This window comes from Rhinolophus hipposideros, assembly GCF_964194185.1.
Source record: "Rhinolophus hipposideros genome assembly, chromosome: 11".
Lineage (NCBI taxonomy): Eukaryota > Metazoa > Chordata > Mammalia > Chiroptera > Rhinolophidae > Rhinolophus > Rhinolophus hipposideros.
The window spans coordinates 53,250,977-53,274,890 of NC_138057.1; the positions used below are offsets into that span (position 1 = coordinate 53,250,977).

At 48.2% G+C, this 23,914-nt stretch overlaps 1 protein-coding gene across 6 annotated transcripts in view; it reads right to left on the reverse strand.

The window, feature by feature from the left end:
• FBXO10 (F-box protein 10) overlaps positions 1-23,914 on the reverse strand; it is a 43,156-nt gene that overhangs the window by 9,858 nt on the left and 9,384 nt on the right. For all 6 annotated transcript variants that reach the window (XM_081067404.1, XM_081067403.1, XM_081067407.1 and 3 more), the window contains exons 2-8: positions 16,312-16,902; positions 12,418-13,251; positions 9,935-10,084; positions 7,723-7,859; positions 3,347-3,417; positions 1,648-1,800; positions 430-699 (exon numbers count right to left, since the gene is read on the reverse strand). In XM_081067404.1, coding sequence (XP_080923530.1) covers positions 430-699; positions 1,648-1,800; positions 3,347-3,417; positions 7,723-7,859; positions 9,935-10,084; positions 12,418-13,251; positions 16,312-16,896 — 2,200 coding nt within the window. In that variant the 5' untranslated portion in view covers positions 16,897-16,902. The remainder of the gene's footprint in view (positions 1-429; positions 700-1,647; positions 1,801-3,346; positions 3,418-7,722; positions 7,860-9,934; positions 10,085-12,417; positions 13,252-16,311; positions 16,903-23,914) is intronic.

Below are 23,914 nucleotides of genomic sequence, written 5' to 3' on the forward strand. Positions count from 1 at the left end.
GCTGGGATTCAGTTCTTTGGCTCAGGTTCACAGCCTGTCAGAGATGATGAAATAGCCACAGAAACAAATGCAGTCCCAGGCCCCCTAACAAGTGCCACTGGGGATGGGGGGAGGGCATGGTTCAAAGGAAAGGATGGAGGGTACTTTTGCGGTGGGCTTTGCGGTGCAAGGTATTTGAGATGTGTGGATGGGAGACAGGGAATTTCACACAAGGAAAACAGCATGTGCAGAGTCGGGGGTTGGAGGACAGGAAAGAATGGATGCAAGTTCAGGGAATGTGAAATCCAGGGGACTGGGGTATCAGGTAAGAGGCTGAAGGAAGTGGCCAATGAGGCTGGAATGGTGAGTCCATGAAGGGCTCTTAGGCAATGAGGGCAGTGAGAGCCGGTAAGGCTCTGGAGCAGGGGCTGAGAGGGAGGGGGTACTCACCTCCATTGTGGTTAATACTGTTAGACTCCACAAGAGCTATGGTGATGGGCCGGCGCAGGGGGTCGTCATCCTTCTCCAGCTCTGTCTCCCAGAGGATGGCATCCCCATCCTCACTGAAGTTCTCCTGGGCCCCATGGCCTCCAGGGAACTCACCGGAGCCATCCTTCTGGCTAAACATTGCCACTCCATACAGGCCATTGTAGCTGACGTGGTTGCTGGTGACATGGGGCAGGCTGGATGACATCATCCAGACACCACAGCCCTTATTAGCTGGGACAATGAAAGGAGCTAGTCACTGACACCAAGCAAAGGGTGAGGTCGCCCCTAGTGTCCCCCAGGAGGGGAAGGAAGCGAAAGAGGCAGTGGCCTGGGAGACCACGTCCCTGATTTGCTAATGATCTTGGACTTTATGGCTCTGGCTGCAGGCTTCTCCTTCATACAAGAGGGAAAATAACAATCGGGACTATGTCCCTCAACTAGGATCACCCCATAGGGTGTAAAAGTGCTCTAAGAACTGCCAAGGCCACACGACCAGATCAGAAGCACAGAAGCTCATGGTGACAGTGTCAAAGGGGCCAGAGTTCATCCAGCCCAACCCCTCCCTGCAGAGATGCAGCCCTACCACTTCCTAGCTGTGTGAACTTCAGCAGGCTATGGAACCTCTCTGCCTCAGTTTCCCCATCTTTAAAATGGGCGTAATAACTATACCTCACAAGGATTACATGTGATAATGCATGTAACAGGCATAGCAGAATTGGGCCTGAATACATGTTAGCTGCTATTATTAGTTATTTATTATTATTATTACTATCATCATCATCATCATCAGATATATATACAGTCCAGAGAGACTAAGGCTTTGCCCAAAGTCGCAGAGTGAGTGAGGACAGTTTTCTTTCTCTGATTATCCTATTTATTTTCAGTTCTCTGGATCAAAAGAAAAGAGAGTTGGCTGCTCATATGTCAGAGCTTAAGGATCCCTGTCCTTACACAAGACCCAACTCTTGCCTTTTGCTGTTTTAAATGGTGCTAAAGCACTCTGCTTGGCTGACCCCCTGGGTTAATCTAATTACGAGAGGCTTGTTCTGAGAGGGGCTGTGTGGCTGGGACCTGAGATGGATGCTGTTCTCCAGTGAGGTCTCTGAGGCCCAGGGAAAGGTGGTGACTTTCCTAGGACCCGCAGCTGGAGGTGGCACCTCCCCAGCACATGCTCCTCACCATAGATGGTGTTTCCTTCTATCAGTCCTTTGCCTTCATCGCCCACAACCACTCCGTCTGAATAGCCGAAGCAGATGAGGTTGCTCCTGAGCACAGGGAGCCCGCCCCGGCGGATGTCCACGCCTCCCCACTGATTCTCACGGATGACATTTTCTATGGAGAGAGGCAGAAAAGAGGGTCAGGACGCAAGGGCCACCTCCAGTGCTGGCAGCCAAGAGGAAGGACAGCCCGGACCAGGGTGCCCAGACCTTACCCTGTCATTAGCACCCTGAACTGTGGTTGGTGTTGGATGTTTTAGAGACTTGTCTGCTCTCTGCTTTCCCAAGAACAAGTTTTCTGTCTGTGCTCTCCTATGTCCCCAGTACCCACCATACCCAGTGGCCTTGGGGACTGATGACAAAGAATGAACTGGCTTTAAAGCCCCTGGGCCAGGCCAGGCAGAGGACATCTGTCCTGGGGGGCTAAGGCAGAATCCAGCCTCTCCCCAGCAAGCCTGGGGAGACATGAGCCTATTCTTCTCCGCCTCAGCTCCTGACTGACCACATCCTTCCTCTCCTCTCCCTTCCACCTCTCCGGGAGTCCCAAGTCAGAAGGGTAGTCCTGGGACCATCTGTCCCCAGCACTGAGGCAAGGCAGACTCTCAGCCCCCTGGGACTGGAGTGCAATGGCTCCTGAGACCCTGTGTGACTGGCCCCGTCCTGCCCCTGTGACCCCACCTCAAACCCCTTGCTGACCACAATCCAGTCACTGCTAATGATCTCCTTGCTCCTCAGGCATCCCAAATCTGGTCCCCAGGTGGCCCTGCAGGAATTCCAGTTCTTTTGTCAGGTTCCTTCTCGTCATTCAGGTTCTGGCTTACATGTCACCTTCTCACAAAGGCCTGCTCTGACCACAGACACTTAAATACCTACACAGTCCCTCTATCACCTTATTTTAATTATCCTCAAAGCACTTACCATCCTCAAATAGGTCTTTTCTTGTTTGTACACGTATGCTTTTATTTATTTGTTTTCCCTTCCTAAAATGTCAACTCCTGAGAGCAGGGATGGTGTCTGCTTTGTTCACTGCTGTACCCCTGGCTCCTTCATGCAGCGTGTGCTCAACAAAAATGTCTGATGAATGAATGGAGGCTAGATTCACTGGGCCAGTATTTACCAAATCCCTTTTATGTCCCAGGTACGGCTATGCTCTGTGGTAAGGCTACATGATGTACCAGGTACACTTGATCCTTGCCTTATAGAATTTACTGCCTTATAGCAAAGCAGACTGACATTAAACAGATCACTAAGAAATGAAGAAAAATCTACAGAGCAGGCCTACTGGGTTCAGTGAATGTCTATATGTATAAAGGGGAGGGCAGGGCAGGGCAGGCTTCCCTGAGGACGTGACACTCAGGTTCAGGTTGAGACCCGAAGGAGGAACAAGAGTTGGCCAGGCAGAGGGGAAATGAGGATGGATTTCCAGAGCCAACAGGAGGGATTCAGACAGTTGTGTGGCATGAATGTTCCCGGGTAATGAACCTGACGGTAGTGAGATCCCGTGAGCACTGGGCCTGGCAAAGAGCAGACACCCCCTCCCTGCCAGGCTGTCCTTGTGATTAGCAGGGCCAGTGTGGGAAGCCAGCATCCCCGAATGCTAGCCACTGCTCAGAGCAGGAGGCCAGGCTGGCAGCAGACAGGCTGCCGCGTTGCTACCCTACCTGTGATGAGGCCTTTGCCATTCTCGTTCACTGCTATGCCGGCTGCACGGCCCTTGAAAATGTGGTTCCCGCTGAAGTGGAAGGAGAACGAGACAAAGAGGTGAGACCAGACCAACGTCAGGCATCATAGACAATGCCCACCCAAGGAACTGCCTTCCTATGTGGGCTTCCGCAGATGGCTCGAGTCCACAGCATAAAGTGCTTCCTGAAGGCCTGGAAACCAGGCATTCAGCAGTCTGCAGTTATCCCTGACCAAAACGAAACCCACAGCTATGCCACAGAGGCACAATGACATCCAGGTCCTGTGGCCTCTCTTGAACACTAACTATTTTAAATGGATGTCATCGTGGAGCACGGGTCTCAGGTGAAGCCTTGGATGTGTCAGAATTCCAAGGAGTTAAGCTTGTGTGGGAGTCACTGTATCCAACACCTGAATCAGACGCTCTGCCTGTATCAAAACCTTCTGTTTTGGTCCAACAGCCACTCTTTACCTTATTTTCTGTTAATCACCCACCCACCAAATGACAACGTAAAATAATGTCACGCTTTAAAATAAGAAAACCAGATTTTTAGAAAGGGGGGTTTCAAGACCATCAGACAACGTGTATGTGAAGCCTCGTGGGTTGGGTTCGTGACAAATGGAAGAGGGAGGAAAGCATGCTCCTGCTCAGAGACACACACACGGGCCTTACGGCCACGTAACAGCCTCACAAATGGGTTCCTCGAAAGCAGACACTTGAGCATGTGAAAGGACATGCATTCCTTTCCAGTCTTTGCAGCTTGGTTTCCTGCCTGTAAAAACAAAGCCAGTCATAACCAGACCTTAGCAGAATTAGGGGATCCCTGGAGGACACGTTTGCTAACTGTACTAACAGGAATGCTGGGATCTCCTTCCCTGCTGGAAGGGCACCTGCCCCCTCTCTTAGGAGGCGGCCTCCTACTTCCTACCAGGTTGCTGAGAGATGTAGGCCCCATATTCATCTGGCCCTCAGAGCCTGGCAGCCCATAAAATATCACTGAATAGGAGTTGGCTGATAAGTTTTCCCATCTTCCAGGGTGAGGTCCAAATGCTCTACTTCCTTAGGAAAAAACAGCAAATGATGTTAGTGCTGGGAAAGCCCGATGTCAGGTACATCTGCGCTATACATGTTGGAGTTGAAGAAGTGAAATCACCTGGTAAAACATCCCTATTTTGAGACCACTTCAGGGACGGTGTAGATGCCTGATCACTGCATTGTACACCGGAAGCTGAAGCTGAACAATAATGAATGCCGACTACAATTCTATATATAAATATATATATACACCCACAAGAAGTGGAGTACAGCATAAGGAATAGAGACAGTGGAAATGTAACGGCTGTATGCAGTATCAGAGGGGTAATAGATAGGGGAAGGGGGATTATCACTTTGTGAGGGGTATAAGTGATAAATGTCTAACCATTCCATTGTTTTGTACACCTCAAACCAATAAAAAAAAGTCCCTATTTTCCCCTCAGACAGATTTAAAGAGTCTGCTTTGATGTGGTTACAGTTCAATAGGCTAATGGCTACTGTGGATTTCCAGAATTCACAGTCAGTCAGTCCCTGGTCTCAGGCCTGCCTCATCCATATTTCTGAGAGCTGTGTCATAGTACCAAATGCATGACTGGTTTATTTTTAATACAAATATCATCTCCCAAGAAAGGGCCCATGGCCACTTGGAGAAACATATATGTGTGTGTATATAGGGCGGGCAGAATAAAGATAACATATGTATCAGAAAACATTTAGGACAAGGGGACAGATCTTTGTTCCGAGAACCAAGGGTGGGATATTTACTACAGATGAGCTAGTTTGAGTCCTGTGCTTCCTTGCAGCCAAAGCAAAAAGAGAAACACAATAGGCAATGTAACTCTCACTGGCAAAAAACAAGAAAGCTGTGGTTTGCCTCATCGAAGCCACATCAGAGATCTCAAAATTCATTCTGTACCCTCCCCTGGATCCCTACCTTCCATTACAAAGAAACATAAAGGAAAAAAGCACAACTTATTCTCTCAAAGTGACTGTGTTTTAAAAACCCTAGACACTGATCTGATTATAATATTCCTTGCTCAAAACCCTTCAACAACAAAAAACAAACAAACAAACAAAGAAAACCCTTCAACAATGCCCTAGCACCCTCGCTTGGTGTATGTTTCGTATCACAAATTACCACCAACTTAGTGGGTTAAAACAACACAAATTTATTACCTTCTAGTGTAGGAGGTCAAAAGTCCAAAATAGGTCTTTTAAGGCTAAATCAAGGTGGCAGCAGTCCTGCATTCCTTCTGGCGGCTCTAGAGGGGAAATCCATTTTTGTCTTTTCCAGCTTCTAGAGGCCGCCCATATTTCTTGGTCTGTGGCCTCATAACTCTGACCCCTGCCTCTGTTGTCACATTTCCTGTTCTCTGACTCTGATCCTCTTGCTCCCGTCTTCTAAGGATCCTCATGATTACAGTGAGCCCACCTGGATCATTCAGGATAACCTCTCCACCCCAATTGAAGGATTAAGTCTCTCATTGAATCCCATCCTCAAAGTCTCTTTTGCCCATGTAAGGTAACAGAGCCATAGGTCCAAGGATCAGGTCAGGGGTATGTTTGGAGGGTCATTATTCTACCTGCCACCCTTGGCATTTGAGGTCCTCTGGTCCAGCATCAACCTGCCTTTGTAGGCTGATCGTCTACACAATTATCCAGGGCATCTCAGGCCCAGACATTTTTTAAAAGCATTTTCCCAGGTCATACCCTGAATTTCACTGCCCCTAGGCTCAGAATGCCTTTTCCTTGAAAATCTTATTTATTCTTCAAGCACAACTCAAATGTGAGCTCCCCATGGGCCTGTCCCTGACTTGCTCAGCTGAAATCGTGGCTCCTTTGGCACCTGCATGAAGACCTATGAGAGCGCTTGTTTTGGTGAGTCTTCCTTCCCTTTGTGTGTATTTCTATCTCCAGCATGAGATGGTAAACTCCATGGAGCAGACTGTTCTTACACACTTCTTATATCACTGTCCCCTTACGTAGAGTAAACATTTAAGTATGTGTTAAATACATGCATGCAAAGAAACATACCCTTATTTTAAGGCAATAATGCAAAAATGGAGAAAGAGCACTAACTTTTTAGTAAGTTATTAACAGTAAAAAAATAAATGACTAACAGTAATAGAACTGGTTCAAAAATTATGTACTATCAAAACAGTGGAATGTTCTGAAACTTTCCAAAGTGATAAATATAAAGGCCAAGCAACACCGTGGAAAAGTGCACATGGAATAATGCAGGAGAAAACAGCAGAGAATACGTGTACTGCAGGTCAATGCCAGGTATTTTCCTAGAGCACGGACATAGCTGTGTGAGCCTTCGGCTCAAAGCCTTTAATAATTCCCTGTTATCTAGATGAGATAAACTCCACCTTCCTCAGCTTGCTCTACATAAAGCCTTCCTCATCGAGCCCAAGGCTTTCTTTCCGTCGTCCGTTTCCGCTGTGCTGCATTGCAGAGATGGAATACCACAGGGTAGAAAAGGTCCTGTTGTAATGACTACAGCACCCAAGATTTGCTGGGACAGTCCCAATATTTTACACCAATGTCACACCTGTGTCAGACCTTTCCTCCAGCCACAGTGGGCTGTTTGCTAACCCCGAATCTACTGTGCTCTGCTGCCTTTGCTCAGGTCGTTCCTTTACTAGAACGTCCACCCCCACTTCCATGACAGTGCAAGTTCCACCCATATTTCAAAGACCAACTCCAATGCAACTTTCTAAATGAGGCCTCCCCACACTCCCCTAGAACGGTTCCCTCCCTCTCTTGAAACCACAGTCTGCCCTACATGATAGCTGTGAGGGCAGATCCCTGGTCCCAGTAGTGCCTCTGCCATTCCCACCTACAGCTTACACCACTGATGGGTCTCAGCATGCTTTCATACTGAGGCCAGATGTAGCCTCTGGATCTTACCACCGTGTCCCAGGTAGCCACTGTCAGCTGACCGGAGTTGAAATCTCTGTGCCATCTCTATCTTAGAGATATTTCTGGGCATGTATGTCCTCCAGACTAGAGTAAGCTCGTAGGGAGCAGAGTCTGCCTCTTGGTTACCTTTGTTATTATTATTAGAAGTGCTCAGTAATGTCTGATGGATAGAACGGCTACATAGTTAACTGGAAGAGAACACAGAAACACAAAAGCGACTGTGCTATTGTGGTGCGATTGTGGGTAAAGTTACTTCTTTGCTTGAGTCTGTACAGTTGTTTTAGTAAAACAAGGACGTTTTCAAATGGAGGACAGACAGGGAGTAGGAAAACAGAGATGAGCGAGGAAAGAAGGGGCCGTGGGTGAGCAGGATAGTCTGGGTCCAGCAGTGCATACCTCACGACTGGATTTCCATGGTACAGGATATAAATGCCAGCTTCCTTATTTGAAAAGATTTGATTGCTCCGGATGACGCCTTTCCCATTGCCAAGGACGACAATGCCGGAGCGAAGGCCATGGTGGATCTGGTTACACTGCAAGTGAACATGAGGCACCACAGAAGACAGGTCAGTCATGCCGGCGAGAAGCCGAGTGTTCCCCTGCTGCCCCACAGCAGGTCCAGGAAGCATGCAGTGGAGAAAGCAACGTCACTGTAGGATCCCTAATACACGACGACGTGCATGGACGCTGCTGCCGCCCTGCCCTTCCTGCGCAGGTGCACACATGGAAACCTATCAGGGAGAATCGAAGACAGGAGCCTTCACTGCCCTGCCTCTTGGCATGTTGTGATGCTGGCCCTTACTTGCCAGAGCGAAGGCCATGGTGGATCTGGTGACACTGCTGAGGGCTCTTGTTCCTCACCAGCGAGACATGCTACTGGAAATTTCTGCGTCTCCAGAATCCCCCAAACACACAATCATCTAGCCAGGCCACACCACCCGGGGTCTGGGGAGCCCACCTCTCCGGGAAGGGCAGCACCCCAATACATAAGATGTTGGCCAAGTGTCGTCCCAAGGGGGCCACGTCCAGAGAAAGGTGACAGCCATTTGGCGTCTAGTCCTGACTTCTTATTCAGGGGAGGGTGGTGGAAAGGCATGGCTCTGGAAAGCTCAGCTGTCCCATGGGGCATGAGGTCATAGGTGTGTGAACTACCAGGAACCTTAGAGACATTCATTCTAATACCTCTTTGTACAGATGGGGAAACAGGCCCAAGGTCATATAATGTTTGTGCCAGAGCCAGAACTGAACCTAGTGTTTCTGTTTCCCAGTCAGTTAGTTGCTTTTGAACAGTGATAAAAATTTTAGATTATAATAGGTTATAATAAAATTGCTTCACTAATTATTAATGTACAGCCCAAATACAATCCCATACTTAAACCAGGAAGTTAGCTGTTTCGCCTCCAAAAGAATTTCATCAAAGTTCTAGTTTGCTTTAAAGTGTTCCATGCTGTGAGCTTTTCTATTCTTACTCACTTTCCAGATTTCCTCGACAGATTTGGCTGATTTACCAGGGCAACAACGGCCTACCAGAAGTCCCTCACAGGGTTGAAAAACTTGGAGAGAGAGGTGTATGGAATGACATTTCCATCCCCACCCTTTCACAAAGCCAAGACTGATATGCAACGGCCCCTTACCCACCTCCACCTGCTAAACTGGCCCGCCACCGAGAAGGCAAACTCATTCTACTGGCCACAGTGGCAATAATTTCATCAAACACCAAAAACATAGCAGAAACACAGTGCGAGGAAGGGGTTAGAAGAGGACACTGGCTAGGCGTGTTAGGACTTCCTTTTCTCTGCATTTGTAAGGGCAGTCTAGATGAAATGGGTTAAGAACATCAACCCTTAGTTAGAATGCCCTGATTCAAATCGCAGCTCTGTAACTAGTTGTGTGATTTGGGGCAAGAGCCTCAGCCTCTTCGTGCCTTAATGTTTCATCTTATTATAAAATGGGGATAATAATTCTACACCACAGGGTTGTGTAAGGATTAAATCATAATTAAGTGTGTACATATACAAAGTGCTTAGAACAATATCAGGCATACATTCATAATAAGCACCACACATAAGGGTGGATATTATTTTTCCAGGCCCATAAAAAGTCCCTCATGTTTCCCAATTTCTGGGAAATCTGTCTCTTGGGTAGAAAGGCCAGAGTGGAAAGGGGGCTGGTCTCTCACGTCGCTGGTCTCATAGTCTAGGATTTTAAGTGGCTTTCACACCAGTGTAAAATCAAAGGCACTATGGCCTCGCAATGTCCATGAAAACAAAGAATCTTCATAACTAAATATCCTTTTTATAGTAAAGAATGAACTGACTTGGTGTTTTATTTTTGATCCACATGTCTTTTAGGGCAGACGTCATTATTTTTATTCCTCCCAAAGTCAAAGCCAACCAGAGCATGCCAGGGCTGAGGGAGGATCCTGTGAAACTTCCCCGTCTCTCCAGCCTCTTTCTTAATGACAGGGAGACTACAGGGAAAAGGGCAGGAACCCTTTGCAAACAGGAAAAATATAAATTCAAGATGGCCACATTTATTTAACTGTCCTCAGAAAAGGTTTCTGAGAAGCAAGAACCACTCTGAAAGAGCATGAGACAGAGAGAAGTACCAGTATGAGTGGGTTGGACTTTTTCCGGATGTCTACGCCAGCCTCCGCGTTGTGGTATATGTTGTTGCCAGCGATCAAGCCTCCACCCTCCAAGCGCAGAAAGATGCCTGATGCTCTGCAGCGGTGAATGTCATTCCTGAGCATGACGATCTAAGCAGAGAACACAAAGCCATTTGGTTTCCTGTCACAAAGTTTAAAAAAAAAAAAATCACTCAGGAACACAAGTCTTTTCCTTAGCATCTGGTTCACGCTGGTCAACTTGTAGGCGACAGGAGTGCATCAGTGCCAGCACTGCCTGTCCGACGGTGTGCTCACAGGGGCAGAGCCACTCCGTGCCCTTGCTGGCTTTGCCCTCTTCACCGCCCTCACTCTAGTTCTTTAATAAAACCTGGATCGAAGCTTGGCTCTGTGTTCCACATTTGTAACTTTTGAGCAGCATTACTGGATGATGGGATGGAAAGGAACTTTAGAGAAGAGAACTCACTGGTCTTCACACTCTACATGTACTGGGGTTACATGAAGATTTCCCTGGGGTCCAAGCACACAGCTACTTTGAATGGAATCAAGTTCCAGGTCCACCACTTCCACACATGCTTTTGCAAAATCAAACCTGCCTGAGAAAGCACCTGAGAGCAAGGTTCTCTTCTTCCACCTTCCCTTACACTTTATAAGCAAAGGCCTATTCTTGCCTACTCTGAATCTTTCTTGGTATATTATCCTGGGGTGGAAAAACGACTGGAATTCCCAACTAAGGGACAATTAGAAGTACTGGTATAAGGAAGCCTCCTTTAAACAAAATACCATAACTCAGCACACAGCTTAGGAAGGGGATATATTGCCACTTATATTTTCTTCTTTTAATAATTATATTAAAAATCTAGAATATACTTATATCATTTTAAACAATTGTGTAGTAACAATAAAAGTATATTACATTAGGATAAAATTCTGTGAGGGGTAAACCAGAATGGAAGTACAATTCAAGGAGAAGCTTTTAGCTTCTGCTTAGGATGGAGAAACTTGGGGAAAGCATTGCTCCCACACTTACAAGAAGAGGCAAAACAACCTTTCTTAAACCCATCAGAGCCAAGGCTGCAAGACAACCAACTAGCCTGAAAATAGTGAGAGAACAGGAACTCTCCGGGGAGTTGCATCTTTCATTTCTCCATGGACCTCACAAGAACGACCAGGGCCAGGACAAGAGATGGGACACATGCCCTCACCATGGAGGCTTAGGGGAAAAGAATAGCCACTGTGGGGAAAGCATTAAGCGCATCCTGAATTTTTCTTTCCTCTAAATTTCCTATAGAACAAGCCTATTACTCTCCAGGAAACGAACAGAAAAAACAAACAAACAAACAAACCAGAAAGACAAACCTGCACCTCGGGGGAGGTGGGAGGAAAACATATTAAGCCCCCCTAGTGCTGGGAGTGAGGCAGGATCACTGACAATAGTGTACCCCTGAGGGCCTTGGCCCATAGACACAGCAGCTACCTAAGACTAATGATAAATCAGGATGTGAGCGGAACCGTCACCAGGTCACCAGGCTAGCCAGCGCAGAGCGACAAATGAAAACGGTCTACTGTTGGGAGGTCAAGAGCACGGAGAGAGATCCTCTCTGAGGAGCAGGGGTAAAGGGGAGACCCGAGGAGGAGAAAAGCCCGCTGGCCAACAAACACAAGGTAATGATGGAGAAACGTGAGGCCTGCGGTACACTGAGGATAACCCCAGCCACAAGAAAATCTGCAGCAGCTCCACTCCTGCCCGGATCAACCCAAACCCTGGTCCGCTAATGGCATGCGCCTTTCCACATATAAATACGATCTACCTCAGTCTCTACTGTCCTGTACGAGATGCCCGACTTTCAACTAAAAAGTGCAAGATACACAAAGAAGTAAGAAAAAGTGAGTCAGTGACACTTTTCTTTGTGGAGCCCCAAGCAAGCGGGCTCCTTCTGCCAGCCTTTCCCTTCCTGGGGACGTTCCCAAGGGGAAACAGTACTGGCGCAGGCTAGGTCTTGCTCCTGGGCACAGGGACCAGCTCAGTAAGCCCTGCACTCCTGCCCTCAGATCCCTGCTTGTACAATACGAATGCTACTTAGCATACAGTGGTCCTCAGGAGACATGAGTTTTGTGTAGCCACGAAACCTGAATAGCAGTTTTTCAGGTTCCTTTTTAGAGACTGACTAGCTGCACAACTGAGTCACTAGCTGCGTGATTCCTGCCAGAAGTCCCCTGAGGGCCATAGATCAAGAGGGTTATAACTAACGCTGTATAATGGCATCAAATGGGAAGAATGGTTTCTTCCCTGCCCAAATCAGAGAATGGACATGAGGCAAGTGTGTGAGTTTTTAAAGATGCAAAATAGCCCCATCCAAGCCCTCCTGCATGTAGCCACAGGAGGCCTCTCGTCAATCAACAATCATGTCCCTGGTGACCCAGTAAGGCCTCCTGGCTCTGTAGAGGAAACCTGGGGACAGCACCTTGCTGTTATGTATACACCGCACCGCATAAGTCAGGTTCCGGAAGATGTTTCCTTCCATCTTGGCTCGGCCGTAGGAGCACACGAAGACGCCGCCCTTCCCGTCCCGGAAGAGGCACTTGCGGATGAGGCACCCCTGCACGGAGCTGGCCAGTGCCATGGCCTCCTTGTCTTTCTGCAGCTCCTGCTGCAGCGAGTTCAGCACTAGGCAGCTGGGCAGCTGAATGGATGCTCCTGGCAGAGGTGGGCCCAGAAAGGAGCCCCCCAGCACAGGGCGTGGGCCCTGCACTTGGTAGGACAGTCTGTACATGAGCTGGTCCTCGTCCTCATCCTCACTGCTGGGACTCAGACCTCCATCGCTGCTATCTGGGGTCTGGGCCACCCTTTCCCCATCGCTGCCCACCTCTGCCTCCTGTGAGCCAGCCTTGGAGCCTGGCTTTGGGGAGCTAGAGGTTGGGCTGGTAGGGCTCTGGCTGCCCTCAATGACGATGTCACAGGTCCTTGGGCTCCAGGCTTGGTCCCTGCTCTCCAGGTCCAGGGACATTAAAGAGTCAGCGTTCTCTGTGGGGAGCATACTGGGAGAGGACTTGATGAGCCCTAGCAGGTACTTGTAGGCCCAGTTCTTGTCCGCAGACGGGTGGCCCTCAACAGTCACAGAGTTATTTTCACTGCCCACAAATTCACAGTTTTCCAGAACACACAGAGGCACGTTGTGCAGGAAGACATGGGTGTTTTTGAAGGTGCAAAACTTCACTTGGCAGGTTCCTGGGCCATGGACCTGGATGTGCCCATTCTCAAAGTTGCAGTTGTCAAACTGGACATGACCGGATGTAGTCTGGGGAATGAAAAAGAGAAAGCGGAGATAACAGGAATAAGATCTGTTCTGCTACTCAATACTCTAACTGCTCGTTAAGGAATGTGGAACATGCAGGCGCCATTTGTCCTGCTGATTATGTTCCCTTCCCCAAGTGGGTATGTGTCAGTTGGTCCCAGGAGGAACTGGGGAGTGGCTCTGCAGCAGAGGGAAGATAACTGCAGTGGCCTGCTCTTCCTTCCCCCTAATCCCAAAGGGAGGGAGACGAGAATGGAAATGGATAACGGCAGAAAAGTTCACGCTCTGCGGCAGGGCTCTTCCTAAAAACCTCAAACCTCAAGTACACTCTCCTAATACTCAAGAAATGCCTCGTGAGAATAAAAGTCAGGGGACAGGGGCTGAAAATGGGGAAGGGGAAAGAAGCTGAAGGATCAGGGGATGTTTGGGTGAAATGGAATCAACACATGTTAACACAGAAGGTGAACCAGGAAAGCGTCACTGTAGGGGTGATCAGAAATGATTGGGAGAGCTTTGAATTTTTACAAACGTAGGAAGTGGCTGGGATGTGAGCCCAACTTTACCAAGATCTCTTAGGGTGTGAGAGTCCCAGCTTGAAGTCTGGGTTCTATGAAGAATGTGTCGAATCACGTAGCGCTTTCCTAGGTCTTACCTTTCTAAGCACTTTCCCTTCATTTGCACCTGCCGTTGGCCCTGCAGCCGCATGCCCTCCCGAGCCTGCTGCTCTGCTGCACATCACAGAGCACCAGCTTGGTGTCCGAACTCAGGACAGAGCCAGGCAGCAGCCTGAGGCTGGAGGGGCTGAGCCCTGCCTGGGCTGGGGCAGGCAGTGGGGAAGCCCAGCCAGAGGTGCTGGGAAAGAGTCCAGTCTGTGTGGCAACTGGTGCATGTGGGACACAGCAAGAGACAGCAGGCCACGTCCCGAAAGAGGGGGGCAGGTATGCTGCACGGCTGGGCAATGCTGAACAGTGGTTAAGAGCACGGGCTCTGGAATCTGACCACACGGGACAGCTCCTAGCTCTGCTTCTTGCAAGTATGTTACCTTGGACAAACGACTTCACCTATCTAAGCCTCAGTTTCTTTGTCTGCAACCTGGGGCTTACTAGCAAACAAAGCACAAGGCACAGAGCCAGGCATAAAGTTGATAATCAATAAAAGTTAAGTATTATCATTTGGGGTCAGGGATGTAAAGAGCAAAGAGTGCTCCAGAGTGGGGCAGGGGAGTGCTAAACCCCATAGCACAACTCACCTGAGCCCCTTAGCTCTCTGGGCCTGATTGAGGAGTCCAACTACTCCATATTCCTGAAAAAGAGCTGTTTCTGGATTTTGCGCCAAATTCCATCCGATGGATATGAACCATAAAATGAGGAAATGTTTTATGATGCCCCTGAGTAATCCAGACACATCCACCCCTTGAACAATTCTTACATTCTCTAGCAATGACTTCCCTTGACAGCTTACCCTCTTAACCTCTCTAAGTTCTTCCCTATGGCTAGCTGAATTTTTTTCTTGTTGTAATTTAATTCTATTTTCTCTTGCTTGGTCCTTTCTGTCGATAAACACCAGCTCTCTGGAGATGCTTAGCCACTGCTAAGGTTCTCCTCGGAAGTCACTGAAAACTGAAATCACCCTGGCCTTTGCATTTTTCAGGCCAGGTCATTTTAGCCCCTAATCCCATTTTTAGTGAAAAGGCAGTCATGGACTGAGCACTTATATATGCTGAGCACTAAGCCAGATGGTGGGCTGGGCTACAAAGAAGTCTAAGGCCAGGCCCCATCCCTTGAGGATTCGTGGCTACACTTCTGAAGGGAAAGTGGAGCCAAAATGAACATATTGCTCTAAGAATAAATGTATGAAACGTAAAGGGTCTGGAAACCAGCTCTTCTTCTGGGTCTGCAGACTAGCACAGGAGGAGCTCATCAGTCCTCCTGAAACATTCTAGTCCTAAAAGCAGGGAATCTTGCACAATATAATTTCACAAGTGCTTAGAGTTGGAAGGCCTGGATTTGAGATCTAACTTCACTAATTATCCATTTGAGAAAGTAACAGCATCTCTGAGCTTCGGTGGCCCTCATCTGCAAACGGGATACCACATCTGCTCCGTCTGCCACAGATGTTTGCTGTGGGGATCAAATGAGGCCATAGATGGAAAGTCACCTAGATTATAAATACACACTTTGAATCCTAGCTCTGTCCCTTATCAAGTCTGAGACCTGGGTAGTCACTTAATCTTGTTGAGCCTCTGTTTGCTCACCTATAAAATCAGATGACATGACCCATCTTAATAAATGGCTGTTAAACATATGCCTGGCACACAGTAAGTACATGGTAAATGACTGGTGTTATAACGATCATTACAAACCCGAGAGACAATTTAGTTGTTATTGGTGGTAATATTGGCAATATCATTTTTGTTGACTGGGTACATAATCCAGGTATTGCAGTCAGTTTCTAGGCAACGTAAGAGCTGTAGACTGCTCTGCCAGGAGCTACCAACCTCTCAATACACACTTTGCTTTGAACGCAACTTCTGCTCTGTGTTCCTAGAAGGAATGTGTTGGGACTGATATTTCCTGGCCCTCTCTCTAGTCACCCTTGGTAAAAGCCTGACCTTCTTTGACCCTCCACAGGGTGGAGCTAATGCACTGAAAGTCATTGGTCCTGCGTCACCTCCCCTTTTTTGGCTTTCCCTCTGGGCATGCTGCCATAAAGTATTCTCTGCTTTGTCACCATGTGGCATGCTCCCAGGAACTGGCTTTCCCACCTAGCTGCTCCACCTGTGGCTCCAGTTGATCCAGTTTGGAAGGGAAGAAGCACAAAACAATTTTGGCCTCAAGTCCAAGGCTACTTTTTTAAATACAGCTTTGCCAGGAATAAAGCAAAATGTTCATCTCTACTGACCCTGTGCCTATTTGTCAACTGGTGCAGAACTCAGAGGAGTGTATTATAGAAATAATGACTAAACTCTCAATTCCAACAGAAAAGGGATTACAAACCCACTGAAAAGACACCGCGGCCCAAAGGCAGGGCTGGAGAGGCCATCCCTCTGATGTGGACACCCACCTTAAACATGAAGGGAGAGAACCACGCCGGCATGAAGACGAGGTTGCACACGCGCATGGTTGAGCAGTGCTGATCGATGCTGGCCAGCAGGGCCACTTCACCCAGCCTCCCATGGCCCACGATCTCCACGGGCACCTTCAGGATGATTTCGCCTTGCTCTTCGTACACGCCTGGGAACAGCACAATTCGGTCATATAGGCTGGCCATGGCCAAGGCACTGCCCAGGCTGTCAAACTCACGGCCTGGCCCAACGCTCAGGGTACGACGTTCCCTCCTCCGGCGAAACAGAGAAAAGCAGATAGAGGACTCTAAGTCCAGCGCATTCTTGGTCCATGTCTTGGAGGCAAGGTAATGTTGCTTGAAGGCCTCCCTCCAAGACGCAGGCTCCACATCAGGCTGGTTGGGCCAGTTGGGGTGGCGGCACTCCATGCAGCCCAGGCACAGCTGCCGCCAGCGGGTGCTGTCAAGACTGAGGATCAACTCATACCAGGCCCTGCATACGAGGCTGCAGCGGCCCAGGTCGGGAAGGTGAAGGTAGGCCAGGATCATGCGCCACAGCTCCAGAGGGAGCCCACTAGCTTCCATGGTCACCTGGGAGACACAGAACAAAAGAGGTTTTGGTTGACTCTGGGGCTTAGGATCCCCCCTAAAATATCCTCAGCTTTTCCTTAACCCGAGGGTGAGCAAGAGAACAAGGCCCAGCCAATCATCATGGGGCTCCATCCCCTCAATCAGAATCCTTTTCTGGGATTTTTCTACCTGGAATCAGATGGGATGACCCTCTTTTCTCTTTGGTCAGATAATAGAAGGATGTGACCTCAGAAATGCTGGCAGCTGCACTTCCCACCTTGTGAAGAAAACCTTGTGGTAACAGAGCCAAGCAGAAATGAGAAATTAAAGATAAAAACAAAAAGGGAAAGAAAAACGTGAGCACATGTAAGTGTGTCCTGATTGTACTGATTCCAGATTCCTGCAGATGCCCTGAAACCTTCAGTTCATCCTTCAATTCTGTGAGACACCTCAGTGGCCTTCTAAGAAATGTCCTTTTTGCTTAAGCTGGTTTGATTTGGGTTTCTGTGACTGGTAACTAAAAGAGTTTGGACTAATATAGAGGGAACCGCCTTTGGCTGCTATGGCCCCAGAGCTCTGGATCCCCTAGGCTCCCAGGGAAGGACCTCTATTTCATCACACCAATAGGAATGAGAGCTGAGGCAGGCAGTGCCCAACTGTCTGTCTCTCCTGGTTACCAGAGCATATAACTACCATGGCTTCCCCATGTGAGACAACCTCAGGAAAGACTGCTCTCCACAGACGCTGTGGGTCTTGGTCCTGGGTCTGCCACTGGTTACTGATGTAACCCTAGTGTCCTAAACATCTACTAGGCTAGCTGCCCAGCCATCTGCCCCCTCTTTCTTCTGGAAAATATCCTCTTCTCCCCGCAGCAATTTACACTACGTGGTTACAGAGGTAGGCTCCCTACAGCTGTGTGTGGAGAACAATGCTTCTCCAGCCTCTTGGCTGCAACTGATTGGACTCTGGATGGCTCCAACTAGGCCACTGAAACCTTCCCCAGGGGAATATGAATTGTGATTCTAGAATTGGGTTGACTCTTTCCTGAACAGAGGGGGAGGGATAGCTTCTTTTCTAAGCTATAAACTTAGGAATAGTTGCTGGTGATCATTTTCTTGGGGGTGGGGCACAAGAAGCTGTTGTACAATAAGAAAAGAATGAATCAGAGACAACGGGAAAAGCAGAGCAAGGGCAGAAACAAGGAACATTCTAGTTTCTCTACAGCACTCCAGGTCATGGCTTCAGCTTTGTCCTTGCCTTTTGAATTCCATCAGCTGTCTCTGCACTCGTAATAAATTCTCCTTTTTGCTTAAACTGGCTTCATTGAATTTCTGTTATTTATACCTGGTTAAAGCCCTCTCATTTATGAGTATCAGTTTTCCTACCTGCAAAACAAGGGGATTGTGTTAGATGACCTAGAGCCACTTCCAACTCTGAAACCCTATAAAGTCTCTAGACAACTAGAAACTAAAACTAGAAACAGGGTAGACTCTACAACTAATCAAGTTTCTAACCTCTCCAGGGCCTTGGTTTTCCTCTCAACTCTGTGAAAATGATGATCATACTTGTCAGCTTCTAAGCCCCAAGAATTCTGGAAGCACAAACATGTGATTATGTCTGGAAGAAACTCAGAACTTCCTCAAGACATGTGTGGATTTCATGCTACAGATTAGTACTGGAGTCTGGGTATGTAGGTTGTTCCCTAATGATCACCCAGTGAGTTTACTAAATCCTCAGAAGCAGTGGAGAAAAGCTGGGCTCTGGACATAACATATACAGAGAAAAGGCTAGGTTCCTGACAGCTGTTACTCACCTTGATGAATGCCATTTATTCACGGTGTTTGTGACAGTGGTTTCCTGTTCCTCACCTACTTTTTCACCTATACCTTCTCAGACTCTTTAAGAGAAAACTGCTCTTCTACTCCTCTCTAACCATTCTGTAGCTAAGAGATCACATTCATTCCCTTGGCTTCAACGACCACTAAAGTCGCACCTACAGAATCTGAATCTCTAGCCCCAATGGTCTCTTTTAAAGGCTCCATAAGCACAACCAATTGCATGCTGGGCATTTGTACTCGGATGTCCCACAGATACTAAATACTCAGCATCATATCCAAAACTGAACCTGAACTTCTACTTCAGGCCATGACAGAGTAACTGGAACTAGATTCATCCCTGTGCCATAAACAACTATAAAGCTGGACCAACTGTCTGAGGCGACTGAATATATGCTTTCAGGTACTGAGCAGCCACCAGCTGCACAGGACTGTGACCTTTGAGAAGAGAAATAGGAGGGAAGTGCAGGACTGCCTCGGCTTTCATCCTGGGGTACCTCCTTATCGTGGTGTAGGGAGATGGAGACCAAGCAGAGTGGTGGGTTCACTGAGCAGGAAGATTTGAGTTCTGTGCTGCGGAGGCAGCGGAGTCTGAGGCAGGGGACCAGAATGGAGCGAGCGGCACAGGGTGAGGGTGGGGTGGGTGAGCAGTTTCTTGGCTGTGAGCTGGGCCGCACATGCACAGGGCAAGACTTCATCGTCGCCTGCCATGGGGTAAACTGATACTAGAGCTCGCACAGAATTGGGAGACCATGGAATTCCAGCTGAGAATATGGACGATTCATGCGAACACTCAGAAAGGATATGCCATAGAACAAATTCAAATTGGAAGAATAAAAGCAAGCCTGACAGGATTAAAAGGTTCCATCACTGTCTTAACTGCCTGCTAGAATAAAACTTAACACTCTTTAAAAACAAAACCCATAATTTAGACTCCCTCAGCTTGTCAGCCACAAGTCAGTATGGTATGGGCATAAAAAAAATACAGTCCAGACCGCCTCTGAGCTCAGATGAGAATTTCCTTTTATTCAAATGTCACATTCCCTGTTGTTCCATGTGGCTTTATTTATTTACATTAATCCGTGGGGATCCATACAACAATAGGGATTTCTATATCCAAGTAACATTTTTAAAAAAATTGTATTCAAGTTTTGCCCTTCCTTTTTGCCACTGGGGCCTCTGAGCCATTAAAGTAACGAATGTCCCGCAGGGCTGTGCACCTGGAGTGTGATGCCTGCAAAGGAGAAACAACAGTGGGAACGTGTCTGGGGCAGGGGAAAGCACGCAGTGAGGTCGGCCTCAAGCTGCCCCTTTATTTATGTGTTCCTAAGAGTGTGAGAACTCAAGGTTTCTGTGTGGCACCTCCGAACCACCTCACATGCCTCTGAGCCACCTGGTGTCCCCAGTCTCCGTGGGCCAGGCAGAGGCCACCCTCTGGGGAGGTGAGTCTCACAAGACTTAGCTCTCAACAAGCAGGCTCTACTGCTTCCCAACCCCGTGACTTGACGCAAATCCTTTAACCTCTCTGAGCCAATTTCCTCATTAGTAAACAGGCTAATGATGGCTGTCCTGCTACATCTCAGGAGGATTTTGAGAATTTCCAAAGGAAAAAAAATATTTATTCAAGAAATATTAGTTGATTGTCAACTATTGTGCTAGGCACTGTCACACGGGTTGTCATGCTCCGCTCCCCACACAAGAACACAGGATATGGTGAGGCCAAAAAGGAACACCCACAGAGCCATAGGTAGGAGAGTCATACCACTATAGTCTCACTGGAGGCTGGATTCACACGAAGTGTGACCTGCTGTCCGCTTTTCTGCCAACCGACCGACTCTTTCTCTCCACCATAACCGGGGCAGTTATATCAGTGGCCAATTGGCTAACCAGCTACAGTTGACGGCCAACTAGCCACAGCCGATGGCCATCTACTACCCAAGCCAGCACCTTTCTACATGAGGCCGAGAGCCTAGAAACTGCTCTCTGGGGCTCTGTCCCCACACTTCACCTCTACAGGGTCTCGCCTCACAATCTACGTGATAAGCATCTTCTGCGAGGGTCCCTGTGCCATATTAGCCTATCAGCTCCTACGGACGAAAAGAAACAGTAGTCTTAGGAACCAACAATGGCAAATCCCTTCCCTCTGGGAGGATGCATGCTAGCTTTTTGTCCTTGGAAAGGAGGGTCGCTGCCACTGTCACCCTTCCTGGTCTGTGGTACCAGACCTTTATGGCAGTGCTTGGGGTTCCTTAGTTACATGTTACATAGTTTAGTAGTCCAGTGTTACATAGTTTCAACATGTAACAGAACAGGGGACCCCATAATAGGCCATAGTAAGAGCACATAGTTTCCCCGCAAAATCATCCCGGTATTGGGACCTCCGTATACTACAGTCACTTGAGGTGGCCACTCAGCCACCACCCCTGGCATCACTTGCAAATCATGAGTCAAACTCAGAGTCTCCACTGTGGGGCCCCTCTTCTAACAGGTGGACCCGGGCTTCCAGCGCTTCCAACCGGGACACCTGGTCTGGCACCTGGGCCATTTCATTAAGCGCATTTTCTGTGTTGAGACTCAAGACCGTGAGGAACATCCAGCCCACGCTGCCAGCTGTAGCCTTCTCCTCCTCTGGCAACCGCTCAGCCAGAGCCTGCAGGGCCCTCTCCACGCTGGCCGGAGAGCCGTCCATGTCCTCTCACCCCTCCTTTGGGGTCCAACTCCTGAGAACAGTGGCCACCGGACACCACACACTGTGTGGGGGTCACACGTCCTCCTGCCCAGAGTCAGACTACTTTCCTACCTGGTCGGAATCCTGCTCGCCATGCCAGGTGTCTGAGTGGATGGTGGCCTCGGTGTATAATGTCCACAATCCTCGGAGCCTAAGGCCGCAGCAGATCAACAAAAGGAAGACAACGCCTTCCATGGCCAAGAGAGAGGTGTGCCATGTGGAGGCTCGAGCCTCCCAGGCAGACCTTGCCTCCCGCTCCTGGCGTCGCTCCTCGAGGGCCTCCCGAAGCTGAACTTTTACACGCACAAACTGCTCCACCATGCTTCGGTGAGTTTCGGCCAGCACCATACCCTGCTCTCTGCGCCATTTGTGACGCGGGGTGTCATGCGGGGTCTCAGCTCCCGCTCCCCACACAAGAACACAGGATATGGTGAGGCCAAAAAGGAACACCCACGAAGCCATAGGTAGGAGAGTCATATCACTATAGTCTCACTGGAGGCTGGATTCACATGACATGCGACCTGCTGTCCGCTTTTCTGCCAACTGACCGACTCCCTCTCTCCACCATAGTCGGGGCAGTTATATCAATGGCCAATTGGCTAACCGGCCACAGCTGACGGCCAACTAGCCACAGCCGACAGCCATCTACTACCTGAGCCAGCACCTTTCCATGTGAGGCCGAGAGCCTGGAAACTGCTCTCTGGGGCTCTGTCCCCACAGCACTGTTCCAAGTACTGACAAGCAGTAAACTCTACCTTCAGAGACAGACAATAAAATTTTAAAATAATAACATAAATGCTATGAAGAGAAATAAAGCAGGTTAAGAGGGCTGTGTGTGGGTGCCAGCGAGCATGAGCATGTGAGCTATTTCAGATAGGGTTGTTAAGGAAGATCTCTAAGGAAGTGACATTTAAACAGACACCTGAATGACATTTAAAGCCATGGGATGAGATGAGATCACTAAAGTGAGTGGAGAGAGTAAAGAGACAGAAGTCTGCTGACCAAGTTCTCACCTTAGTAACATCTAACAGCCATAAACTGGAAAAGGACTTGCTAAGGAGAAACTGGGAGTGGACATCCTTAGAAAACTATACAGAAGTCTTGTCACATAAGGCACTAGAAGTAAAGCTTTGCTTTGTTTTGCTCCCACTGAATCTGAGCGGGTGGGTTCTATGGGCCATTTAGTTTGCTGGGCATCATGATGGGTAGGCAAATTGGGGTCAGGGAGAAAATCTGAGTGGATTGGTGGGGTGAGTGAAGGGGACGTGAGAAGTCCTGTGTTAGAGCCATAGGGACTACTCATGTGAAAAGTGAAACTGCACATACAGATGTTAACGTGGCCAGGTGACATTGTGCCTGAACACCTACTATGAGGAAACTCACTGTGATGAATTAGACACATTCTCTGCCCTCAAGGAGCTTATCACTTTACATATAATGTGCTTTCTTTACTTATTATCTGTCTCCCCTGGGGAAAATGTAAGCTCCTTAAAGGCAGAAACCTTGTAGCATTGCTTTGTATTATGCCTAGAACTATGCCTGGCTCGGAGTAGTACTCCAACCATTGGCTATAGAATCCCTACTGTAACACAGATCCCCGTGGAATAAAACAAAAAAATAAGTAAATGACCCAAGTATGTAGTCAACACTTACTTTGTATAAGACCACTGGTAAGCAGTCAGGGAGTCAGGAATCAGATAAAGACCCCACCTCAAGTCTGGTAGGAGACAAAGATATCTCATCAAAAAAGCCCCAGAAAAACAAAGGAACCAAAGCCACAGTAAAAGGGAAAAAGTGCTCAGTGCCATAAAAGAGGGAAAGCTCTTGTTCAAAGAAGGAAAATGTGACCTCCAGCTGGGGAAATCAGCCAATAATAATAGAAGGCAACAAAAACAGCAGCCGCTACCTATTTGAAGGGCAGGATATGAAGTACTTTTCATGTCTTATTTATTTTATTCTCTCAACATCTCTCCAAAGCCTTATAGCTCAGGATGTTGTTCCCAGAACTCAGGAGCTGATTAGAAATGCCAACTCTTAGGCACCATCCTGTACCTACTGGATCAGAAGTGGCATTTCAACAAGATGAACAGGGAATTCCTGTATGTTGGAGAAGCACTGATTTGAAGTATTATTGTCTTCATTTTACAGATGAAAACACTAAGCCTGAGGGAACTTATGTGACAAATGATTCCCCAATCACTCTGCTGGACAGCAGCAGAGTCCCCTTTTGCAGCTAGGCTCGACCCTAAAGATTGGGTTTTTAACCACAAAGCCAAGCTCCATGGAAAAGCTGGACTCTGGGATATGGGTAGGAATGGGGACTGAGAATGGAGAAAAAGGGACTGTAGGCAAAGGAAAGTGTCAGCAAAAGCCCCAGGGTAGGAAACCTGCAGCTGGATTTAGGACATAGTAGTAAGAGGTTCGGTCTGGCTGCAGCTCCTGGAGTATGATGGGGTCAGGGAGACAAGCC